The sequence below is a fragment of the Trachypithecus francoisi genome, unplaced genomic scaffold (genome assembly GCF_009764315.1).
Source record: "Trachypithecus francoisi isolate TF-2019V2 unplaced genomic scaffold, Tfra_2.0 Lachesis_group10, whole genome shotgun sequence".
In the NCBI taxonomy this organism is placed as follows: Eukaryota; Metazoa; Chordata; class Mammalia; order Primates; family Cercopithecidae; genus Trachypithecus; species Trachypithecus francoisi.
This window is the reverse complement of record NW_022681455.1, coordinates 13,351,153-13,377,161: the sequence shown is the minus strand read 5'-3', so window position 1 is coordinate 13,377,161 and position 26,009 is coordinate 13,351,153. Positions and strand designations below refer to the sequence as shown.

At 46.6% G+C, this 26,009-nt stretch overlaps 1 protein-coding gene across 15 annotated transcripts in view; it reads right to left on the bottom strand.

Moving 5' to 3' along the window:
• Positions 1–1,912: 1,912 nt before the first annotated feature.
• PHACTR1 (phosphatase and actin regulator 1) overlaps positions 1,913–26,009 on the bottom strand; it is a 596,190-nt gene continuing 572,093 nt past the window's right edge. For 9 of the 15 annotated variants that reach the window (XM_033216236.1, XM_033216242.1, XM_033216237.1 and 6 more), the window contains 5 exons: positions 19,041–19,096; positions 14,012–14,073; positions 8,794–8,934; positions 6,140–6,216; positions 5,322–5,464 (listed from right to left, as the gene is read on the bottom strand). In XM_033216236.1, the coding sequence (XP_033072127.1) occupies positions 5,365–5,464; positions 6,140–6,216; positions 8,794–8,934; positions 14,012–14,073; positions 19,041–19,096 (436 nt within the window). In that variant the 3' untranslated portion in view covers positions 5,322–5,364. The other 6 variants (XM_033216240.1, XM_033216246.1, XM_033216247.1 and 3 more) reach the window with 1 other exon arrangement.

Genomic DNA, 26,009 nt, shown 5'->3' with positions numbered 1-26,009 from the left:
CAAGGGCAGGGGGAGACAGAAGGATGTCAGATAACCTGACTGATAGCGGCTTCGGGTGAGGCCCCACAAAGGCACTTGGGAGGGTAGGTCCCAGGGCCACCCAGCTCTCCAGGAGGGCAGTGCGTGGCAGGGTGGGACCGCAGGGAGAGATGGCAGATTTGTGGTGACCTGAAGGAGAAGAATCTAAACTGTTCGAGAGACAGACCTCAGCAGGACTTGCTTTAAAGCTAACTCTTTCCTAACGACTAAGTTGAATGTTTTAAAAATTTCAGCTGGACACAGTGGCTCATGCCTGTAATCCCAGCACTTTGGGAGGCCGAGGTGGGCAAATCACAAGGTCAGGAGATCGAGACCATCCTGGCTAACATGGTGAAATCCCATGTCTACTAAAAGATACAAAAAATTGGCCGGGCGTGGTGTCAGGCGCCTGTAGTCTCAGCTACTTGAGAGGCTGAGGGAGGAGAATGGCGTGAACCCGGGAGGCAGAGCTTGCAGTGAGTGGAGATCGTGCCACTGCACGCGATAGAGCGAGACTCCATCTCAAAAAAAAAAAAAATTCCGATATTCCCAAATTGTGGGCAAGCTGATGCTCCAAAGAACATTAGGAACATCTATTTCAGTGTCTCTGTTTTCCAGATGAGGAAATTGAAGCCCAGATAAGCAGATGCGATAGACACACCAGGCTGCCCCTTCCTGCGGAGAATGTGTAGCCACAACCTTTGTTTCCTTAGGAAAGGGCTCCCTCCTTAGCAGGATTATGGCCAGTTTCCTTCCCTCTTGCCAGACAGTCTGTTAGGAGCTTTATCAAAGCTTTTTCTTTCTGGTCCTTTCACTGCCCTAAAACTTGCAATAAAGTTCTCAGATTAATTTATCACAAGTTAGAGAGCGGCGGGCAAGGTGGCTCATGCCTGTAATCCCAGCACTTTGGGAGGCCGAGGCGGGTGGATCACGAGGTCAGGAGTTCGAGACTGCCCTGACCAATGTGAAACCCTGTCTCTACTAAAATACAAAAATTAGCCAGGCGCGGTGGTGCTCGCCTATAATCCCAACTACTCAAGAGGCTGAGGCAGGAGAGTCGCTTTAACCCAGGAGGCGGAGGTTGCAGTGAGCTGAGATAGGACTCACTTTTGAGATAGGACTCAAAAAACAAAGTAGTCTGGGGCTTTTGTTTACGGGCAGTGACAGTCCAAAAGCCCCCAAGGCATTGCTGTTCTAAGACTGTCTGATACCTGACACTACAGAGATGACCCTGAGTGATTTCACAAAAAGTTAAATTTATGTTGATTATTCCCGGATCATTAAAAGGAGAGTTGACATTTTAGATATTCTTATAAAAATGTTGAGGAAGGCTGAATGCAGTGGCTCATGCCTGTAATCCCAGCACTTTGGGAGGTTGAGGCGGGCGGATAACGAGGTCGAGATCGAGAACATCCTGGCAAACATGGTGAAACCCTGTCTCTACTAAAAATACAAAAATTAGCCAGGTATGGTGGCATGTGCCTGTAGTACCAGCTACTTGGGAGGCTGAGGCAGGAGAATGTCTTGAACCCGGGAGGCAGAGGTTGCAGTGAGCTGAGATCGTGCCATTGCACTCTAGCCTGGTGACGGAGCAAGACTCCGTCTCAAAACAAAAACAAAAACAAAAACAAAAACAAAAACAAAACAAAAAAGACAACAGTTGAGGAAAAAACTCCCAGTACACAAAAGTCTTCTAGAAAGTTAATGTATGTGCTCCAATACTTCCTTCCCCCAATAATACCAGAGACATGCGGTTGTCCCGTCTGTCCACTCAGTCTCACTATGTATGTTGCAGGTGAGCTGACCTCTCCCATTCCTGAAACCTCCCTTTCCCAGTCAAAGCATTTTGGGTGGTTTCTGCTGCTGGTTGATAAAACACACAACAGTCAAGAGGTTTTTTTTTTGACTTTTTTTTTGGTCTGTTTTTAAAGAAACTGCATACATCATCAGAGACAAACAATAATTTAAATGCCATGCAGTTTCTGTATGTACAAAACCTAGGCCACAGAGATCCAGTTTAATTCGTATTCTCTATTTACATCGTTTTCCTCATACAGCCATCATCTGTTAAATTAGAACCCGGGAGATCAGGGGATTGACGGTCACCACACTCACTCCTATACAAAGACAAACTATGTACAGACACCCAGGAAGCAACTGGAAAATGCAACCGGTCTGGGGATTAACAGACAGATAGGGAGAAAAAGTCATTGAAGGTGACCTTTGCCCACCGGCTGTGCACAGGGAGAACCTGAAATTCCATTCATCGAAGCAACACAACACGATTTTCATTCGGCAAATAAAAATACATGTTCATAAGCGGGAGAAAAATAAAATCAGAGCTTTTCATCACATTTACCGTCACGTTGTTTGGTTTCTCTAATCTGACATAAAGGCTAAAGTTTTAAAAGTTTTACAGGGCTTTGAGGGCCTTTGGAGATGAATATATCAGCCATTTTAAAAAAGCTAGTAGGCTGATGGCGATCTCTTCTGTCATTGATTGGGGGCAGGGGGTAGGATCGGGCAATGTCTAATCTTTAGAAGGAAGCATTTGATGTGAGACATTTCACATTTTTCCTCTCACACTAATCCAAATGAAAAAATGCTCAACTGGGAATTTATACACATAAAATAAACTTTGACTTGCCAGCTGCAGCTTTTTCAAAAAAGAGATGCATTTTAAGTCATCTAGCTCACCCTTTTATTTTTTCCCTTAATTAATGTCAAATTGTCATCTTGGAAAGTAACACAAATTGCTACAGTTGTCATGATGTTGTAGCCGAGAAAAAAAGAAAGAAAATTGAACAGGTCTCTAGAAAGACCTTAAGGTTTTAAGAAAGGAAAGAGACAGCAGAAGGCCCATCCTGCAGGCCACAGAGGTTGCTGAGCCTGTGTAAGAGCCACTTAAAACAGGCTTGAACTAGCCCATCCTGAAGGCGCAGGACCTGTCAATGGCAGGCAGGGGAGGTGCACCCCTCAGTCTGAGCAAGTGACTTCTGGAAAAGAGGTCCTGCAGGAAGAGCAGTGGAAATTGTGTTCAGTATCTTCCATGCACAAAGTGGACTGCAGCACGAGGGCACTTTGGGCGGAAACCCTGGGCTGTTTGCTGGCTGGCTGCAGGGAGATCCACGTGGGCCTTATATCCCCAGGGAATCTGAAGGGCCAAGAACCAAGGCCAGCAGAGAAGCCATGGGCCTATCATGGGAGGAAGTCCAGTCAATGGAATGAATTTCCTTAGGACTCGCTCCTGGTCAGGGAGGACCATCATGCCAGGGCACCACGTGTGCCAGGAGCCCAGCTGCAGTTAGAGGAAGTTCAGACTCAAAGCCTGGCCGGCAGGCACCTCCACCTGGAACACATGCCCGCCCACCCGCCGTAGAGAAGTTCAACGAAAGAGCCCTACATCTTTCGTCATACCATTTGCACATTCAAACGTCAGTAAGCCTTTCGGGAAGACTGTGTTTACAGCCACACTAAAATCCCGATCACATTTTCCCTGAACAATACCTCTCCCCACGGCAGGAACTATTCAGATTCAAGAGTTAAAAAAAAAAAAAAAAAAAGGATCTAGTGATGGCATCCTCCTTGGGTTGGGCAGAGGCGTGCTGGCTCCAGGTGGCAAGGCAAAGCTGCAGCTGGAGGCACCGCCCAAAGAGCTGCCCTGAACTCTCCCCAGCAGTTGTCCGGCTCCTGGGTTAGTGCCTACATGAGAGCGGTTCATGCCTGCAAAAAAATGCAATGGCCTCATTGACAGATGTGCATCCTAAGAGTAACCTGCTCCCACAGGGTTCGTGGTGGGAGACTGGTTAACTTTTTGGAAAGGCCAAGCTGGCATCTTTCTAAATGGCATGTGTGGTGGAGAGTGTGCCACCACCTAGAAAGACTGGGGTAACAATGGAGTCACTCCAGAAAGTGAGAGAACTCTGTGACTGAGGGCCTGCGAGCTCTGTTAGGAAGGAAAACGAAAGCTGCAATGGGCCTCATTAGGATGCTTGTTAGGGTTTAGGAGGGTCTTGGCCTCATTGCACACCCTACCCTGGGTATCCCAGTCAGAGACATACCCACAATCACGCTTCCCAGCATCATGAGGGAGAGGGAAGAGCTCTCTGGATCAACTGGAGCAGGAAGGGGCACTGTGGGCAGGTGTGGCTGGTGTTGGCCTGATTCTGGCACATGCCCAACTCCGGGGCTCCTTCACAGAAACTCTTCAGTGCAAAAACAAAAAAGAGAAGGCCATGGAGTGGTTCTGGAGTACCAGTCCCTCAGTGGCTGGAAAGCCAGTCCTATAGGAAAAGTTTCTGGCCTGTATGCACTGGTCCTATACACAGAAGCTAGGAACTCCCAAGCCATATCATCACCGGCTCCAAGACACACAGAGAAAATAAATGTCAGCCAAGCAATTTCTGACCCCACAGGGTTCAATAGGGTCCTCCCACTCAGACTTATAAACAGCACAGGAGTACCTTAGCAATGGCTGTGTGTGTGCGTGGGTCACTCATGACACTGGACTCTCTGAACACAGATGGGTTGATTATTTGAACTGAGCAGATGACAACTTTCCCCTTCTAAACCAGAGCTTCCCGAAAGGCAGCTCAGCTCAGGCAGAGGGGGCAGGATGGGTGCTCAGTGCCAGCCTTCATAGCCAAGAGGCAGCCAGACTCCCCCAGAAATGGGCCCTTCCCTTTTGTTCACTGTGTGGGTGGTGGCTGAAGGGAGGGAAAAGCCAGGGACAACTGAGAAGTGCTCCCTCCTTCTTGGCATCAACTTCAAAGGGCCCCCAAACCAGATGTCATGTCTGGAGCCAGCACATTTGGCCAAGTGTAGGAGTCCAACCAGATCATTAGCTTTGCACAGTACCCCCCAAAACAAACCCACCCCTTCAGGTTTCTTTGGACTCAGGTGACAGACACTTGTGAGGAAGAGGTTTGCTGGAGACTTCATGAAGGCAGTGCCTGCTGGGCCTGGCTGGAGAGGACAAGGACCATTCCACCTGCTGGAAAGTCTTCAGTCAGGGCCCTGCCGGTGCCCTTGGCACTGCTGGGGTTTGGGATGCATTTTGGTGTCAGAAGTGGGACCAGCAGCTCGGACCACCGAGCCATCACTTTTGCGTTTTCACACATAAAATCCTGATTGTGTTTCCGTGATTTTTCTTCTTTTAAAAAAAAAGGCAGTTCAGAAGATTTACATCATAATGGGGAAGTGAATAAATACCAGCACTTATGGTTCTTATAAATTTATGTTTTGAAGACAGCATAGCACTCAAGAGGAATTCGACTGTTAAGGTCGGTGAAACCTGAGGAAACAAATAATTACATCAAGACCAAGGGGCTGCCAAAGGTGCAGGATTCAACAGTCCAATCTCCCATCCTCAGGGAGTTTCTTGACCATGAGAGGGAGGGGTGAGCTTTCCACCATCATCCCCACAGGAGCGCCACTGAACACACACCTGGTTTTGAAATGGTTTCATCAGGGGCAGCCCTGGTGGCCTCCACCTCCTGCCATCAGCCTGGATCCAGCAGCAAGGTGCAGAACCCAATCTGTGTCTCTGAGTCTCTAGACTAAATACTTGCTATGTCCTATTTCTCTAAATGTTCCCCCCAAAAGAAAGTCAGAATTAAATCAATAGCACTGTTGCTAACTAGCAATGCAACCTTATATAAGTCTCTTAATCACTCCGTGCCTCAGTTTCCCCAAATATCATCATGCTGGACTGTCAGGGAGAATGTCAGGGAATAACAGAAGTGGTCCACTTTGGAAGTCCCACGTGGACTTGGTATTTTGTTCAGGTTTGGCCTCTGCTGACTGGTTGCAAATTGGCAACAATCTTTTCTCCTTGACTTGAGTTTTCACGAAAACTCACCTTGGGGTTGTTGGTAGTCTGGTGCTTATCAGACCTTTAGTTTAAATGAGTGGACCTCAGACTTTGCAGAAAGTTGCTTTTAGCCTGGGCCACCTATGTTCTGCTTCCTCATTTCAGTAACCTAAAGTGGAACTGCATGCCTACCTTCCTATTATCTTCCCTCCCACGGCACCACCAACCCACTCGTAACCCACAAGGGGGAGAGCTTCATTTGGAGATAAATATTGCAACTTGAAGGAAAAAAAAACCCTCGATACTAACCTTGTTAAGTGTCTACTCAATTCATGAACTTCCATCTCAGTGCTTTTGAATTCATTGAGCTCCTTTCGGATGGCAGCCTGGAATCAACAGAAGCCCATCGATGTGCAATGGGAGAGAGTCAGAAAAAAACTCCCCTTTCAGTTCATTCCTAACAACATATTTTTCTTCTTCAACAAAGACCAACAAGTTTAAGATGAATTCTTTCATTGGGAGGAAGAAAAATCACCTGAGATGTCATTTACAACAAAGATTCCCCTCCTTCCCTAAATCTAAGTTGCAAATGACGACAGGCTATTGCCCTAAGTGTGTTTTTCTTCTTCTTTTCACAGAGCTGTGGCATTGGGGCATCAATGGTGGTGTACGCCTACCCCACACTCCTGGGGGCCCAAGAACACATTCAATGTCAACCTCTCATCTTCCGTAAATAAACAGAGCTCAGCACAGGCACACTTTTGCCTCGAGGTGGAGACTTCCAGAAGGCATGGATCAAATTCTCCAACCAAATTAGGGGGAAGGGTGATGGCCAGCTCCCTACCAACCCTTTGCTTTTGCTCTTTTACAACTTGCCTGACTCTTCAGTGATGTATTTCACCATGGAAGATATGTTTTGAATAACCTCACATGTTCTGAGATGATCCCAAATCACCCCATCTTTACAATACTGCCACCGAGGAGGCAGGGCCTGGAATCAGACAGCAAAGAGAGGCCATGAGAGAGCAGGGGAGGAGGAGGGGCTGGTAGAGAAGGCAGCTGGGGCCGGAGACAACCTCACTCCTTCCTCAGGGGTGGAAATCGCAAATTCCTGCCTTCTTGCACAGCTGTCTATGGCCGATACCTGCTTTGATGGGAATATCAAGGCCCCAGGAGTTTGAGAACAGAAAAGTCTTCATGTAGGATCAGAATGGCCCTCCCCAGGAAAAGAAGGCTGGCTTAGGTTTAAGTGCCTGGGTAGCAGCTTTGGGGCGGGGGCAGGGGTCACGCTGTGCTTCCTGTTTTTTGTCCCCAACAGCCACTGAGAAACTGGATATGTTTTCGGCCTAAGAGCTACTCAGAACTCTATGAGGGTGCAAGTAGAGATGCCTGTGGTTTCCTTGCACACTTGCGAATATCCTTATCCTTGCAAGCATACCACAGTGAGAGTGTGGACAGGAGAGGACAAGAGCGAAAGCCCCTTCCTCTTCGTATTTAGATGACACACTCCTGGGGAGCTGGGTTTGTCTGTCTGGGGCATGGCAGTGCCAGTTCCTGGGTTGCTCTCACAAATTCCCTTGCAGGGAAGATGTGAATGCTGTGTTTACAGAGGAGGGCATAGTCTTCCACACATTGTGTCTGTGGGTTGACCCACCACAGGCGAGGTCGTCTCTGGAAGTCTATCTGCCTCTGGCTGCTTCATTCCCACCCGAGTGCGGCAATGTGCCTGCATCCATGTTTCCTGCAACTCCTGGATCCAGGGTTGGTGATAATGTAGCCAGCCTGGGCCGTAGATGACTTCCTGCTGACTCATATAAGAAAACCCCGGGTCCCTGAAACGGACAGAGTGAAGGCAGGACTGTTGAGCAGAAGGCCCCTGACACACTCCATAGTTTCTATTGTCACCTACACATTGGGCAGATCATTATTCCAGACTATATATATATAAAATAAATACATATATTATAAATATATATAATATATATATATATTTGTTTCTTTGTTTTTGAGATGGAGTTTCACTCTTGTCATCCAGGCTGGAGTGCAGTGGTGCAATCTTGGCTCACTGCAACCTCCGCCTCCTGGGTTCAAGCAATTCTCCTGCCTCAGCCTCCCGAGCAGCTGGGATTACAGGTGCGTGCCATCACGCCCGGCTAATTTTGTATTTTTAACAGAGATGGGGTTTCATCATGTTGTTCAGGCTGGTCTTGAACTTCTGACCTCAAGTGATTTACCCGCCTTCGCCTCCCAAAGTGCTGGGATTACAGGCATGAGCCACCGTGCCCAGCGCACAGACTACATTTTAGAAAAGGCCCTTAACCCTCCAGCTCCTCATGGTGACCAGACTAGAATCAGAGAGGATTACCAAACAGAGGTTCATTCTGATGCCTCGTCTGGTGGACAGAGAAAATGATTTCTCATTGGCATCACTGCTTTTCCTAAAAAACAAACTGAACTTCAGATTATTCTTTTTGTTTTCTGAATCGGTGAGGGTCTAGTGCGGCGAGATACGTTTTGCGACGTCTCTTTGATTTGTGCCTATTTCTCTCCTGAGGTTACGTGTCCACTTTGTCTTTTCTTTTGGTTTGGTGAATCCCCCGTTGGATGCCGGCAGCAGTGTCCCCTACACGGAAGGACTGTGATGAGCCCAGAGCCTCGTGCCTTCACCTGTCTACGCCTACCCAGTGCTATTCTCTTTCCCTGGGCACAGCCTCCTAGGCTGCTGCTCCTCCTCCTGTAAAATGGGCACAGTATTATGTGCCTTGTGTTTTCTTCGATTCAGCAGCCTTTCTGCAGATTATCTCTGGCCCCTGGGGAAAGGTGTTGGGGTCCCAGCACTCCATTACAGGGACTGCAGCTGAGGCCTGGCTGCGGGTCTCCCTACACGCTCCCCAGCGGTGAGCCCAGCGAGACACCCAGCAGATGATCCTGCCTCCCACTCTCCAGCACTCCCCTCTGCTTACTTTGTCTGCAGCGGTGAGGCGGGTCCACGGCTTATCTGCCCTGCGGTCATAGTCCTGAGCGTCAGCCACCTCCACGTAATCACTGAAGCGGATGAGGATCTTCCTTTCCCGAAGCTCTTCCACGGTGGGCCTTTGACTGAGCTGCAGGGAGGGAGAGAGACAGACCCAGTCAGCCAGAAAGGGTTGACCATGGCACTCGGTCCTGTCTGTGAACTTGCAGGTGTGGAAAATAAGGTTCAGTGAGGCAGTGGATGCATTGCATAGTGAGTGAGGGGCAGGGGGAGGGGGAGGGCCGGGGTAGGGGGACCCAAGTCTCCTGACTCTTGGGACTGGACCCTTTCTCAGTCCTAAGAGAGAGCTTTGTTATCCCTTACATACCCTCTAGGCCAAGCTCTATCTTTTTTTTTTTTTTTAACTTAAAAAAAATCTTTTATTATATTAATTTTCAAAAGAAGGAAGGAGACTAATATCATGAATTTGGTGTATTATCACCAACTTCAACAATGATCAACTCTTGACTACATTCACGTGGATTTCTTTGAAACAAATTGCAGGCATCATATCATTTTACCTGTGTATATTTCAGTATAGAATAGAAAAAGATCAGGACTAAAGTATATTTACAATACTGTGTTTACACCTATACAAATCGATAGTAAACAGTCTCTATCTTCATGACATTGCTGAGTTCCAGTCGTTACTAGAAGCTTGTCTTTCTGTTTGGCTGTGGGCTTCTGTAGTGGATTTCTTCTTATCTGTCCTACTCCCGCCAGGTGACAGGGATATTCTACAATGATTCTGTCTTATTTTGGATTTGTGAGTCCACATCTGTGTGTCACATTGAATGCCTTCTCCAAGATGGGTTTGCAATACATTTTGTGTGTGTTTTAGATGCAAAAAAGCGTATGTGAAAATGGTATGCAAACTCGGGGTATGCGGGGATGGGAATCTGCTGGCTGAAGAGGTCAGCCCAAACGTTGGTGACAGCCCTCTGCAAGAAGGTCAAGGGGAAGGTCAGTCAACAAATGCGGAGCTGAGTAAGTACAGAAAAAGGCCACATTTATGCCAGGGGCGACTCAGGACCAGCCCTTTGGATGGTCCCTGATGAAGGACTGCAGGAATGAGAGATGAGGCAAGTAAAAGGAAGATTCACATGTATTTTGCCATCTCCCGATATTAGCCATGAGGACCCCTTCCTCTACTTTAGCAACATAAGGCTGACATTTCTATTATCTCTTCCTGTCACCAGGTTTATTTCTCCTGGAGCAACACAATTGCTGTCTTTAAGATGCTGTCAATTGGTGTTCAACCAATGCTACTTAAAAGCAATTTTCCCTCTGAGCCCTAAACTCTGTGTAATTCTATTACTAGAAGACACTGTCTCATAGAATCTTGCAACTCAGGCCCATAAAACAAACACAATGGAGTCCAAACCACCCTGGCAGTTTCAAGTCTGCAACCGGCAGCTTGCAGACACCCTTGGCTGGTGCGAGAATGTTCCAACTTGCTCTCATGCTGCCAGAGCACAATTAGAGGATGGCTGGCAGGTATCAAATAGAGTAGTGACACATCCCAGCCAGGGCCAAGGCAGGCCTGCAGCTCCCTCTCAGCCAAAGGCAGGAATCTCTGGGGATCAGGGGCTCAGCCGCCTCTGGTGCCGTGCCCCCTGCCTAGACTGCACGTAGCCCTCCCTTGGCTTTCTTGGGCAGGACAACATTCTGGCACCAGTGTGGGCCTGTCGCGAGAACCCACAGGCTTCCCAGGCTATTATGGCTGTGGTCACCGTAAACAAAAATAGCAGTCATCCTGGCTCCAAAACGATCTCCACAATGTGAGTGCAGGGAGATTTTGTGCTATAATTAAAATACATAAAGACATGCAATATTTGTCCTATTTCCTCCAGATAAACAGACTCCTACTCAGAATCCTGTCTGTGTTCCTCAGGACTTGCTGGGTTTACCCCAAGGGGCTGGACAAAGTGTTATTTTCTTTTCTTTATTTTTCTTTTTTCAGATAGAGGCTCACTCTGTTGCCCAGGCTGGAGTTCAGTGGTGCAATGAGCTCGGCTCACTGTAACCTCCACGTCTTGGGTTCAAGTAATTCTCCTGCCTCAGCCTCCGAGTAGCTGGAATTACAGGTATGCACCACATTGCCCAGCTAATTTTTGTATTTTTAATAGAAATAGGGTTCACCATATTGCCCATGCTGGTCTCGAACTCCTGATCTCAAATGATCTGCCGTTCTCAGCCTCCCAAAGTGCAGGGATTACAGGTGTGAGCCACCGAGCCTGGCCCAAAGTGTTATTTTCTAAGTGTGCCATGATGTGAGAAAAATGGTTAAGCCCTGACTTTCAAATTTCTCTTCCTGGAAATTATGACCTGGATTTTACTAATATCCTATCTATGGCAGGGTCTGGAGTGAACTGAAGACTAAGCATAAACGCTGCAGGTCAGGGGCTGTTTCTTGTGCCTGAAAATCGTGGGGCCTTGGACACTGCCTTTCCAAATCAAGATGGCACTGCGCCCAAGTGCTCAGAGGGAATGAGTGAGGATACAGCTGGCTGCTGCCTCTGAGAGCCACAGTTGGTGCAAGGACCCCAGCACAAACGGCCACCAGGACACTCCCCCGTGCGTGAGCTTATGCCCCTGAGCACAAAGGGCTCAGAAGATGCACCTTTGGCCTGGTGCTGGCTGTAGCCCTTGGGGCATCTGGAACCTGAAGTGCTTCCTTGAATGCTGCAAAAATAATCTTTGCAGCCAAAGTCAGGCCCGCCTCGGCCTCCCAAAGTGCTGGGATTACAGGCATGAGCCACTGCGCCTGGCCGCAGGCATGTTTTTTAAAAGGCAAAGCATGTAACTTTTATATTAGTCTCAGTTTGGTCAAAGAAAATGACTGATCTGTTGCTATCAGCCTCAGTTACTACGTTTTATTTTTTAGTTTTCTTACTAGTGCATTACAATGAAATAGAACTTTATTGAAGAAGTTCTTGGTCTGAGGGCAAATCACTATAAAGCAGCCACCATCACTGGCATCTGGTCTTGGTGTGGTAAATGCTCAAGAGAAGAACCTACACAGAGCCAGGAAGTGATGATGTAGGTTCCCCACCTGCTGGAAGGCACCACATCTCTGCCCACAAAAGCAGATGTGGAAGTTGCCCCTATGTTCTTCCAGTCTCTCTCTCTCAGAAGCAGTTATCCCCCTCAAGCTCATTACTTCTAATCCCCCCAGCCAGTCCCAGGGGAAGGTAAATGCTAAAATTCCAAGGCCATTTCCCAGGGAGAAGAAAGGAGAGGTGAGAAGGAACAAAGAGGCAATTATTTGATTGTGGAGACTTGCAAAAACTATGAACTATTTGGGGTCCCCATCCCTAGTGTTACCCACCCTAGGGAGATGGGTGTGGAAAGGAAGACTCTTTACTCACTCATTGCCAAATCATGCCATTAGTCAAGTTCTCCATAAAATCATATCAACTTTGTTAAGAGATAGGAATTAAGTAAATGTCTAAGTATTTCTCTATGACCATCTTTTAGCAAGCAACTTTTAAAATTGGGGGAATTTTGGGGATCTAGCAACCAATTCCAAAAAATCTGATGAAAATCTGATTTAAACGTTTTTTTTTTCCTAAGTTTCTAGACCTTTCCATATCAGAAATGAAGGTTTATCACAGTGTCTTTTGCAAGCCCCTGTCATTTCAAGGACACGATGAGAAAAAGCTAATGTGTCTCCCCTGCTCTTCTCACTACTCAAGCTCAGGAAGAAGTGCACCCTGCATCCAAAGAGTGGGTGGGCGTAAGGATGTAAAGGGTCCAACCTTGACGGGTAGGACAGCGACTGGCTGGTGAAATCACTTAGCTCTTGCTCTAGTCTCCGTCAGGGTGACGCCAGCCAGTCGTCTGACCATTCAGGCACTTGTTTATCCTGCTCTTGCTAATTGCGTTGGCATCTGCCTTGTCACCAGGTTATCTGGGATGCTCGCAGGGAGAGAAAGTGTTGAGAAATACAAACCATCTCCTTCATAATTGGTATGATATTTCAGGATCTCTGAATTTCTTCCTTTGTGTGAGATTTCTGGAGAGAAAAATCCAGTCATAAACCTTTTTACAATGAATGTTAATGGGCCTCTTAACTGTCGCTAAGATATGAGTATCTTTCTCTCAAGATGGTCACTGTAGGAGGCTGATTAAAAACACTTTGACTTCGTCAGACAGAAGGTAGTATTATATCTTGCATGTCATCAATTAATTAAACTTTTCAGCATCATCCAAGAATAGCCTTAACAATGCGTTTGTTGTTAAAGAGGACACTCGTGTGGAATGATATGCATGCGAGGCTACAGTGCATTGCCAAACCATCTATTTTTGGGGTTAAGAATATATTAAAATTCCAGTTTTATGACTTTTATCTATGTGCTTCTCAAACATCTACTTTAAATTTGTCAGCACTTTCATAATTTAGCCTAATAAAGTTGCATAGTTCTTAATTCCTAGGGAAAGAATAGTGCCAGGGAAGCAAAAAAAAAAAAAAGTCTATACTTTCCCAGGGTCTTAGCAAATAATTGTGTAATATTTGAACTAGTAATTTTTCTTTTATTTTGAGACAGTCTTGCTTTGTTGCCCAGGCTGGAGTGCAGCGGTGTGATCTCGGCTAACTGCAACCTCTGCCTTCCTGGGCTCAAGCAATTATCCAATCTCAGACTCCCATGTATCTGGGACTACAGGTGCACATCACCATGGCCAACTAGTTTTTGTATATTTACTTTGGCAAAGACAGCATTTTACCATGTTGCCCAGGCTGGTCTCGAACTCCTGGCTTCAAGTTATCCACTCACCTTTGCCACCCAAAGTGCTGGGTTTATAGGCATGAACCACTGAACCTGGCCTTTGAACTACTGATTTTGATTATGAATTTCCCATTGCTTAATGGGATTATAGTGAATTTTTAAAAACAAAACATTCAGTGTAATCAAAAATATAACACAATAGCCATCAAGTTATTTGGGAGTAGGTGGGTGTCACAAAATCAAACAACATTGAATGTCACCAGCTCAAAGGACTGAGGGTCATGAAACTGAGTGGAGAGGTCTTATAGAGTAAGAGAGTGGCGCTCTCTGACACAGGAGGAGAGGAACCAGGCAGCGGTGAGGCCACTGAGGCCAGCAGAGGTGTGGCGGGCAGCCCACCCTCGCCTGTCCCAGCTCTTGGCATGGAGTACCACCTACCTTTCGGGTTAGCCTCCTCTTGATCTCTCTCTTCTCCTCCTGTTCCTCTTGTTCATTCCGAGCTGAAAGAAATATTTAAGATGTTTTTTTATTTCAGTAAACAGTGTTGTGTACAGGTGCATCCTTTGGACCTTGGTAGGCCAAGCATTTCAGTTTGAAAAAGGGAAGAGAGAGCTCCTGTCCCCTCCCCCCGCTCCCCTTCTCCTTATGGGGATTGCTTTCCAAACTACCTGCGTTATTTCAAAATGCTACTGAGCAGGTCAACCTTATCATTTTGCCTTCTTTACATCACATGGGGTTTCAGGTCTCCAGACAGAGATGCTGGGGTTGAGAAACATGGCTACAAGGAAGGTAGGTTTTTTTTTTTTTTTTTTTTGACAGGGTCTCGTTCTGTCTCCCAGCCTAAAGTGCAGTGGCACAATCATAGCTTACTGTAGCCTGGACTCCTGGGCCCAAGTGATTCTCCTACCTCAGCCTCCCAAGTAGCTAGGGCTTCACATGCACGCCACCACACCTGACTAATTTTTAAAAGTTTTTATTTTTTATTGAGATGGAGGTCTCATTATGTTGTTCAGGCTGGTCTTGAACTCCTGGCATCAAGCGATCCTCCTGCCTTGGCCTCTCAAAGTGCTGGGATTACAGGTGCAAGCCACTGCACAGTGCAAGGAGGTGGGTGGGAATGTTGACACGGGGACACACAGGCATTTGGGGAGATGTGAGGATCCTTTCTTTGGATAAGACTGGGGCTCACTCATTCTCTATTGAGCCTCCAAACACTGAAGGAGGCTCATTGTGATGTAGTCCTTGTGTCTGGTGCCCTGTGGGGGTAGAGAGAGCAGAAGACCTGCTGCAGGAACAAGACAAGGCAGGAGGAATTTCAAAACGCTCACCTTTCACAAGCCCTGATTCCATCAATTCTTTGAATCTTCCAAGAAGTCCACAGAGCGTGGGTGAGGCCAGAGTGTGGGATACAATTGCCTCCATGTAGACTTTTTAGGAGTGGCTCAGAAGAGTAGACTGCAGAGCCTAAAAGCTCTTGGCTTAATACATGGGTGATTTACTCATCAGATTTTTAAAGAGCTGTATATAAGAGAGTCTGGGGAAGGGGGCAGATATTTGAAGGGCAGAGAATCTGGGCTTATTTCTCCTTTTAAGCTAACTGGATGACCTAGGGTAGAGCATTTCCCTTCTGAACCTTGGAAGAATTCCTTGATATCTATGGAAGCACAGACATCAGCGTAGCATTGTTGGACTTGAAAAAACTATGGAAGTCAGCTTGTATCAAGGAAGGCCTGTGATTCTCAGGCCTTCTAAGATTATATTTCAAATGGTGTTAGTAAAAGGAAACACGTTGATTTTGCCGTAGGGTGCATCATGACTGCCTGAGACACAGTTGTTGAATTATATTTTGGCAACTTCATTAGTTTGTTGTATTGGTGCACACATGCAATTCAGGTATGGTTGCTTTTTGTCTTCGTATGGGACAGGTCTTTAAAGGAAGGAAACCCCCTGTGCCTAGAAAGGGGTGGGGACCATCTGATAACTGTGTCACCTTTACACTGAAGGTGAGTATACTTCCCACTAGCACAAGTGTTGTGAGGTCAGAGCAGAACTCAAGCCCTTGAGGGCCACCCCCGTGGGGCCAAATCAGGGCCCCTGACTGCCTGTGGGCATAAGGCTTTGTAGAAAGGCAGCACAAGAAACAGCCACATCTTGCTGTGGGCTGAGGTCACCAGAGGTCCCTGCTCCAGCCCACCCTACAGTGCCTGAAACCATCACCATGAGTGTGCTTTCCTTTGGATTAGAGATCTTATCTCCCTCCCAGAGTTTTTTTGTTTTTTTGTTTTTTTTAATGCAAATTTCTCTTGAAGAAAAGCCCATTAAACTAGTCAGCCATTAATAGCTCAGTATGAATTAATCTAGCAGAGATAAACTGGGGGGCAGACAGCAAAACCCGGAAGCAGGGAACCCCCAGACAGTGACATTTGTACAAATGCAAATTTCAGTGGGATAAAACCTATTAAACCGGTCAGCCATTAATATTTTAGTATGAATTAATCTAGCAGAGATAAATGGGGAGGCAGACAGCAAGAACCAGAAGGAGGGAACTCCCATTTGGAGATGTCTCAGGTGGGAGAACAGATGGAAGGAAAGGTGGTCTGGATGTTGGGTCACTGGGGACAGCTAGAGGGCACACAGTGAAAATTTACAGAGGCACAGAATACTAGGGCCATGAGGGTCCTAGTGACCACCTCATCTACCACCACTGGTTTATAACTGAGGATCTGAAGGCCCAGGGGTGTTAAGTGGCTAGTCACACCCTACCTGGCTCAGTGGTTACACAGATAGGCTTTTTCCTGTGGTCATGTTTTGCTTGGGTCCGGCTCTACTCCTCATTACTAGCCTCAGACTTCTGATCCTACAGGCCCCTTCGGAGCCATGAAAGCAGGCATCCTGTGACACAGCTGATAGAGCATGGAGCCCTTCATCTCCTATGTGCATTTCTTAGGTCACTCTTGGGGGTGGGGCCACAAGCTACCACCTACGGAATCGATACCTTTAGTTCAAAGCCATTGACCAACTCAGGTTCATGAATTTTCAGGCAGAAGGTACCAAGACAACCACATTAGGCAACTGGGAAGACAGGCCAGGAAAGGCCTGCGATGTCATCATTACAGCTGCCACCATCAGAGGGTTCATTATGTGCTCAGAGGTACACAGGGCCTCACTGGCTACTGGACAGAACAGGGGCTGCTCCCAGGTCCAGGCAGGGTGAGGCTGGAAACCAATCCAAGGCTCTCAAAGCTCCAGGGCTGAGCCATGGCATCTCTGTGCCCTGTTCCCCACCGCCCAACACCGAGCAGTTCCTCAAATGGCTGAAAGCTCAGAAAATCAGTTTTAAAACAAACTGTCGGAGGATGTTTTCTTATATGACTAGACATTTTTGTTTGTTTATTTAACAATCGCGATAGATTAAATTTAAAAAAATATTTAGGAGAACATAGTTCCAGAATACAGGGAAAAATAAGAACCTGTGGGAAAACAAGTTGATTTCTGAAAAGTTTCAAAACTATGAAATGATCCGTCTGTTTGAATTGGTCAAGTAGTTATTTAATTTGCAACTATGTGGCCAGGACAAGAGGGATTAGGGAAGAGAATAAAAGAGAACTATGGGAACAATCTTTCACAACTCCTTTTTGGTTCCCTGAATCTAAGTTCCCTGCTTGATGGTGGTAAAAACACAAGCTCAAAGGACCTGTGGTCTCCCAGGGATCTGGACAAGCCACAGAGGGGATGTGATGCCTTTGAGAGAACCCAGAGCTGAGCTAGGGGATTTTAGATCTCTTTCCAGAAACCGTATTCCCGGTGTGATAAGCACCATTTTCTGAAACCTAAATAATCCCCAGAGGCTTTTAGCTTCTTTGAATTTAGGCCTCAGGTCAGAGGCCACAAGTACAGCAGGGGGTTGTGAGTAAGTTGTACAGGCTCACCTGGCTGTTTATCTTTCTCTCCAACAACGGAACGTTTATAATGGCTCAGGTACCAGATTGGGGCAGAAAGGAAGACATCATATAGGCCAAATGTTCCCTGACCTTGGAAATCCTTTGAAAAAGCTCTAAATTCATTATATAGAATATTAAGCTTAGAAACTTTGAAGGGTACCCCTTGGGCAGAAAAAAAATAAACGCACATTCCTAGAGACCTAGGCAATGCTTAGGGTTCCCCGAGGACCGAGGAAGGCCCAATCCTGAAAATAACTTCCACTGAGAGTGGAGGAAGTGGCGGCTGGCGTGGGGACGGGAGGCAAGATGTTGATAAAGGCAGGGTTGACATAAACGGACATGCGGGGGCGTCAGGCGGGGGTGGGTGCTGTAGGCAACAGGCCTCCCCATCAGAGCGGAACCCAGCACCAACCTTCAGCAGACTACGAAATACCGAGCAAGTCACAAGGCTACAGTGAGCACGGTAGAAAGGTAAAGTCAAGAATATTTTAGTGTGGTTACAGTGGAAATTCCCGGCAAACTCACACTGCGGTTGCATGTGATTTACTAGGCACGGGGGGCGGGGGAGCGGGGGGAGGCGAGGAGTCAGTCTGTACAACATAGCATTTCTAGAAAACTCTGCATAGTATATATCTTTCCTTTCTGGAGAGAAATTAGAAGTGTGTTGTGTGGTAGGGGGAACAGGGTCATGAATTAAGCCAGAAATAGTTGTTCACTATCTTGAGGCAATGGTGGTGAGAATGGTAGCAATGACTGAATAGAATGGTTTGATTTTTAAGTTATTTAATATCCACCACTAAACTGACGCATAGCGGTGTCCATCAAATGCTTGATCTTTTTTAGTATTTTGTATCCTTTTTTTTTAAAAGCACCAAGTGGATCCTCTGTACATATTCACATGTCTCTGTGTCTTACACCAAACAAGGGGCTCCTTTATTTTTTTCTGTCTGCAGCAATGGTGATAGGCAGCTTTCCTCGAATGAGAGCATCAGACAGGCATGCCTGGGACCAGCTGTGGGAATCCTGAGAGACAGACATGAAGCACTTCGCTTGGAAATGCTTTCTTGGTCTTTAAATTTAACGTTCAAAGGGATGAGGGATTTTTATCAACAGCAGCCAGCTGCAATGCAAAGTCATGCTTTCTAGTCTCAGTTCAAATGGCCATTAGCCGCCCATATCACAGTCTCCATTTTCAAGCCAATTTTGGTTTAAAGGTGACCCTACTCTCAAAAATCATTAAATCATAAGTGGTCTCACTCTAATTTTTCAGCTTCTCTCTGACTTTACAACTCACTAAAAGGAAGGCTCTGCCTGCCGCCTGTGAGCTTCTAAAGTGGAATAAAATTTGCCTTCTCTTTGGGGAGGTCGTCTTTGGTGTTCTAACACACACGCATGAGGCCTCAACCGTTAGAAAGGTTTTCAGTGCTTTCCGCACAGGCGCAAGGTAGAAACCTTGTGGCCTACCATTAAATAATAACAAAAGCCGCCACAAAACATCAGGGATTGCCATGGGCTTAGTCACTTACGTTTCAAAATGTTCCTCTGTTCCAGTTCTTCCGCAGTTGGCCTCTGGCTCAGCCGCCTACGGAAAAAATCCAGGAAAAGTTTTTGGACCATATCATAGCCTCCTTGGGTCATTAATCTCCTCGGCCCTTGCAGATACATGAGACAGAGTCAGTGGCTGGAGTTCTTGTTCCATCCTGTGCTCTGAAAGACTGACTCTCGCCACCACCGCCTCCTCAGTTCCTCAATTTCAAGCCCAGGAGAGGCACGTGCGTCATGTCACAGCCGCTGACCCCCACCCTCCTCCCTGCAGCGGCCCCTCCCCAGCCCTGTCTCCTCCAGTGGCCCCAGGCAAGTGGACTGCAACTTAGACGGGACTCTTTTCTTCACAGAAGTCCTTTTCTTTCCTTGTGGCCTCCTAACTTGGGGACTGTGGCCTCTTGCCTCTCCCTCCCTTGAGGCTAAAGCCTGTCTTGTGCCTCTTCTGTACAGACCCAGTTAGAACATAAAGAGGCCTGTGGCCCCGGGGACATGTGGGAGAGTGTGTCTGTCTGCAGAGAACAATGGCTGCTCTTCTTTTGGTCCTGCTCCTCTTGTTCTGAAGCCTTAGCAGACATGAGTGGCAAAGGCACAGAAATGACACTCCTGTGGCCAGGCATGCAATTTCGCCACCGTAAGTGAAACTTCGTAGCCAGGGCGTGAGCCTGCAATGATGCAATGCGTGGAGGCAGGGACAGGCAGTGGATGGCACGTAGTGACAGAAGTAGCCAGGGAACGGGCATGGCATCCGAGGGGGGAACGCCTGCATTAGGTGCCAGGAATGACTGACACGGACTCAGGAGCCTGAGCAGGAACAGAGACATCTGTACCTTTGACATTTTGGTAATTATTTAACAACCCTGCAATTATCCAGCATTCCGCTTCACCCACTGGGATGAGCTGTGTGAGAGACTGAATCATTGTAGAGGAAATTTTAGGCTTCTCAGACTCCTCTACTGGGATCTAAGGGATAGAGAGGATGCTCTCCTAGTGACGGAAGTTGCAGTTCCTCCCTGGGTATTAGAAACTGGTGTCCATAGTTGGCAAGATGTTCACATCTTAAAATCTGAAGAGAGATCCTAGAGTGAAAATATAAGTCAGTGAAGTCTCCAAACATAACTACAGTCGGTCCTCTGTATCCATCAATTCCACAATCTTCGGTTCTACCAACTGCAGATGGAAGATATTTAAACAATACAAACAAAAACAATAGTCTAATAATTACTGATATAGCATTTATCTTGTATTAGATATAAGTAATTTAGAGATGATTTAAAGGATATGGGAGGACATGCGTAGTTTTTTTGCAAATACTAAGCCATTTCATACAAGGAGCTTGAGCATCCTTGGATTTTGGTATCCAAGGGAGTCCTGGACTCAATATCCCAGAAAGGACTATATTTTTAATTCAAAGCTTGTTGTCATTTGTATTTTTCTTTATTGCATTGGGCCAGAATCAATTGCTTCTGTGACATTCCCGTGTCACCACCACACATCCTATATAGGGAATGGGCTTCAATGTCTCATATAGTTTGGATATTTGTCTCATGTTGAATGGTAATCCCCATTGCTCGGGGTGAAGCCTGGTGTAAGGTGCTTGGATGGGGAGCCCTCATGGCTTGGTTCTGTCTTCTTGACAGTGAGTTCTTGCAATATCTGGTCATTTAAAACTTTGTGGCGAAACCCTGTCTCTACTAAAAACACAAAAATTAGCCGGGCATGGTGGCACATGCCTGTAATCCCAGCTACTTGGGAGGCTGAGGCAGGAGAAGCACCGGAACCTGGGAGGTGGAGGTTGCAGTGAGTCGACATCGTGCCACTGCACTCCAGCCTGGTCGACAAAGTGAGACTCTGTCTCAAAAAAAAAAAAAGCGTGTGGCAACTCCCTGCCCACTCTCTCTCTTGCTCCTGCTTTTGCCATGTGATATGCCTTCCTCTCCTTCACCTTCCTCCATGATTGGAAGCTTCCTAAGGCTTCCCTAGAAGTCAAGCAAATGCCAGGGCCATGCTGCCTGGATAGCCTGCAGAACCATGAGCCAATTAAACCTCTTTTCTTGATAAATTACCCAGTCTGAAGTATTCCTTTATAGTAATGCAAGAATGGCCTAATAGAATGTCAGAGAAAGGATTTTTGGTCATATACCTGCCTGTAAAACCTACAGTACCCTGAAACTGTTGGAAATTGCATTCCAAAGTGTTTTTAAGAGTATAAGAACATTTTCATATTTATTATTACTTTTCAAAATATCCCCATGGCATAATATAAAACATTTGTTTTTGACCCAGTTCCTATCACAGAGCACCTAAAACCCTTGGAATTTCCCGAGTGTCAGGAGTGTATTTTGTTACTTGGAATGAGTCCCTTTGGAGCACACCAGAGTTTGGGCCAATTAGGTGACTTAGGATGGGGCTGGCTACCAGAAAGACCACATGGTTAGAGGCGTGGAACTTTCAGCTGGGAAGCGGGAGGGTGGGGGGCTGGAGGTGAAGTTCTATGGAAATTCTTGAACCACAAGATTAGATGAGCTTCCTGGTGGCTGACCACAGGGCTGGGGGCTACTGCTGGGAGGGTGGCACCTGGACAGTGCACAGAAGCTCTGCCTCTGTCCCCCAGTACCTTGCCCCATCCATCTTTTCATCTGGCTGTTCATCTGTAACCTCTGTAAGAAACTGCTAAAGTAAGTGTTTCCCTGAGTTCTGTGAGTCATCTTAGCAAATTATTTGAACACAAAGAGGGAGTTGTGAGAACCCCAATTTACAGCTAGTGGGTCGTAAGTATTGGTGACAACCTGCGACTTGGTATTGGCATCTGAAGTGGGGGGCAGTTCTGTGGGACTGAGTCCTTAACCTGTGTGATCTGACGCTATCCCAGTAGAAAGGGTCAGAATCAAATGGAATTACAGGATGCCCAGTTCGTGTCTGCTGGAGAATTGCTTGGTGTATGGGGAACTGTGTCACACAGAAGTGTGTGGGGTCATGCAAGTGTGCTAAGTGTGAGAGTAGAGTGAAAAAAGTTGGTTTTTTTCTTTTTTTGAGATGGAGTTTAGCTTTTGTTGCCCAGGCTGGAGTGCAGTGGTGTGATCTCAGCTCACTGCAACCTCTGCCTCCCGGGTTCAAGCGATTCTCCTGCCTCAGCCTCCTGAGTAGCTGGGATTACAGGTGCACGCCACCATGCCCCACGCTAATTTTTTGTATTTTTAGTACAGACAGGGTTTCACCATGTTGGCCAGGCTGGTCTTGAACTCCTGACCTCAGGTGATCCACCTGTTTCAGCCTTCCAAAGTGTTGGGATTACAGACGTGAGCCGCTGCACCCAAAGTTTGTTTTTTTTCTTTGCAATCCCATTAAGACATTTTTCATCCCCATTGACAAGGGCCAGCTGTGTATTTGGAAATTCACAATATTAGAGGGTCTAAATTTGGACGCAGTATCTTTTGAGTCCTTTCTAAAATAGCATTCTCACGCTGCAGGAGGAAAGTGGTGATTATACAACTGAGTGAGCTGGTGTCAGAGGTCTGGAATGCAGCTTACCGACTCCACGTTGAAAGATCTTAACAGCTCTTTCTCACCTGCCAGTTTATTTTCCCTAAAAATACTTGCTGCTTTTATAAGGGATGGGCAGCCACTTTTATGGAATGGTTTGGTAATACCCAGGCTTTAAGTCGAGCTAAGTTTTGGGGGCAGTATGTTTTGAGAAAGCCTTGTAAATACGGGTGGCGCCTACATCTTGGAGGTCAGGCCAGTGTTTCAGAATCTTATGCAAAGTGTCTGCAGACTACGTTGTTTCCTCATCAGCTTTGACGATGCCATCGCATTGATCTCATCATGGAACATAACAACTGGCTCTGTAGTGGCCCTTTTTTTTTTTTTAATGGGTGGTCATATTTGGAGGGGGTAAAACTGAGTGACTAGACTCTGATCCGAGAAAATTCTGTTATTAACTAGGCTGCTTTATAGTCAAATACCCATAATTTCAAATGAGGTCCTCTGTTTATGTTTTATTTCTCTGGAAAGCGACTGAGAACATCAAGACGAATCATCGCTATAAAATGCAGCTGAGCGCGCCAGAAGGGCCTGTGCTATAGATAGTTTGACCTTGAAAATGAGATTTGGGAAGAAAATGATATGGTGGTATTGTAATGACAAAGCACTAAGTAGCTCAGGAGCTAGAAGGTTTGGGTTCTAGTCCTGGCTCTGCTCTGAACCTATTTACCTTGGACAAGGTATCAGATCCTGCTAGGCCTATGTTCTTTTCTCTGCAAATAATAAATACTAATGTAATAAACTAAGGCTGATTTAATGCCTATAATGTAAGGGTGTGCTTCCAAGCACTGTACATATGTTAATTCATTTAATCTTTATCTCAAGATTTTTAACTGAATTCCAGTTGCAAAGTCTCCTTTGCCCTGGAAGGTTACATATTCATAGATTTGGGGATGAGGATGTGGACATCTTGTGGAAGGGTGGTCAATATTTTGTCTGCCATAACCACGGTACTTTAAGTCAGAGGTTGCAAACCTCTGGTGCACTGGATTTGACTCTATCAGTTCTCTTTGGCATGCTCAGAGGTTACACTTTTTTCTCTTTTTTTGAGGCGGAGTCTTGCCCTGTTGCCCACGCTGGAGTGCAGTGGTGCAATCTCAGCTCACTGGAACCTCCACCTCTTGGGTTCAAGCAATTCTCCTGCCTCAGCCTCCTGAGTAGCTGGGATTACAGGTGCGTGCCACCATGCCCAGCTAATTTTTGTATTTTTAGTAGACATGGGGTTTCGCCATGTTGGCCAGGCTGGTCTCAAACTCCTGACCTCAGGTGATCCACCCACCTTGGCCTCCCAAAGTGCTGGGATTACAGGCATAAGCCACTGAGCCCAGCTGGTTTCACTTTTTTTTGAGCCTGAATGCCTTTAGAAAGAGTGTGTGTGATCTAATTAGCCCACTCCCCAGGCCTCACTTAGATAGTACAGGTGAGCATGCTCACATCTGTCCTGCTTTTTTTTTTTTTTTTTTTTCTTCAGATCATTCCTGGACCCCCGAGGGCCTCTGAGTTTGAGATGCTGGATGAGATCATCAAATGATAAGAATTCCAATTTTTGTTTTCCTAAGTCTTTCATCCGCCAATCTACCCAACATGAACCAGGGGCCACCTGGAGGCCAGGCACATTCTTAAGGTGCTGACAGCCCGGAGGTGCACATTGGTGATTACAATGTGCAAGGTAAAACTGGATCAACTGTTTCCAAGGACTGGCGTGTAATAAAATATCCTCAAAACAATAAGCAAGTTGGGCATGACTTAGACTTTCACTGCCCATGGGAAGGCACTGTTCATTCTTGCAGCAATCTCAGTTGGCCATCAAGAGCTGAGTCAGACAAAAACCATTCAGCAGCCACACGGAAGTGGGGCTGGCTGGGCACAAGGCAAAACTGTGAAGGAGATAAAGTGTCTGTGGTTCTGCCTTGACTCTACTCCCTGGAGTCCTCCCCTCTCGAGTTCCTAGAATTATGTCATCACTCTTGCTCTATCTCATTCCTGTCAAGACTTGTTTTAGAAATGGGTGCCAGAGACTCAGCTACATTCAAATGTAAACCCATTCATTCATTTAGCAAGTCACTTATTAGTGCCAGTGCTGTGTCAGTTTCTATATTAGGTACCAGGGTACAGTGATGAGCAAAACCAGTCCCTGACCTGGAACAGAGAAGATTGGAAGAGGATGGGGGGTAGCCATTAATCAAACAGTCACAGAAATGAGTATAAAATGTAGCTGGAGTAAGGGCTTCCATGGTGAGGTACTTGGTGCAGGGATCTCTGGATCTGACCAAATCAGGAGGTCAGGAAAGGCTTCCAGGAGGAAGCGACACTGTGCCCAGAGCTCAGGGATGGAAGAAGGACGCTCTCTCTGGGCAGAGAGGAAGGAGAGAAGGTTGGTGGGAAGGAGGGCAGGGGCCAGATGCTGTGGGTGTGATTTGGATCTGTGTCCCCGCCCAAATCACATGTTGAATTGTAATCCCCAGTGTTGGAGGTGGAGCCTGGTGGGAGGTGATTGGATCATGGGGGGTAGTTTTTCATGAACAGTTTAGCACCAACCCCTTGGTGCTGTTCTGGTGAGAGTGAGTGCATTCTCGCGAAATCTGGTTAAAAGTGTGTAGACCCTCCCCCCTTGCTTCTGCTCCTCCAATGTAAGACACCTTGCTTTCCCTTTGTTTTCCACCATGATTGGAAGCTTCCTGAGGCCTCACCAGAAGCAGATGTCAGCATCATGCTTCCTGTACAGCCTGCAGAACTGTGAGCTAATTAAACCTCTTTTCTTTATAAACTACCCAGTCTCAGGTATTTCTTCATAGCAGTGTGGGAACGGCCTAATACAGCTGCTTCCAGGACTTCGATCTTCTTTTTCTAGGAGCAATGTGAAACCGCTGAAAAGTTTAAGTTTTAGGGTGTGGGAGGGGAGGAGTAATGAAATGATCAGACTTACAGTGGAAGAACATCACGCTGGTTGTTATACAGAGAAGAGACTGGAGGAAGCAAGAGGCAACCTGAGAAGAGGCTTCGGGAGGCTTGGCACACCTCGTAAGAGATGGTGGAGGCTTGGGCAAGGCCATGGCGGTGATGTGCAAGCTCTTATGAAGTCATGTAGCCACAGCATACATGAATGGACAGGAAGAAGCAGGTGTACAGGATATCTCCTTAGGTTTTCTAACTATTGCAACTAGATGGATGGGAATGCTGTTCACTGAGGCAGGGGCACTGCAAGAGAACCAGGACGTTTGTGAAGGAAGAGTAGAAGAAAATAATGAATTTGAGTTTGGATCTGTTATATCAGAATGCTCCTGAGACATGTGAATGAAGCTGTCATGTAGGCAGCGGGATACGTTTAGCTCAGTGGAGAGGAGAGGACTAGGCCAGTGATAGAAATCTGAGACTAGTCTGTAATATAGACAATATTTGAAGCCATGAGT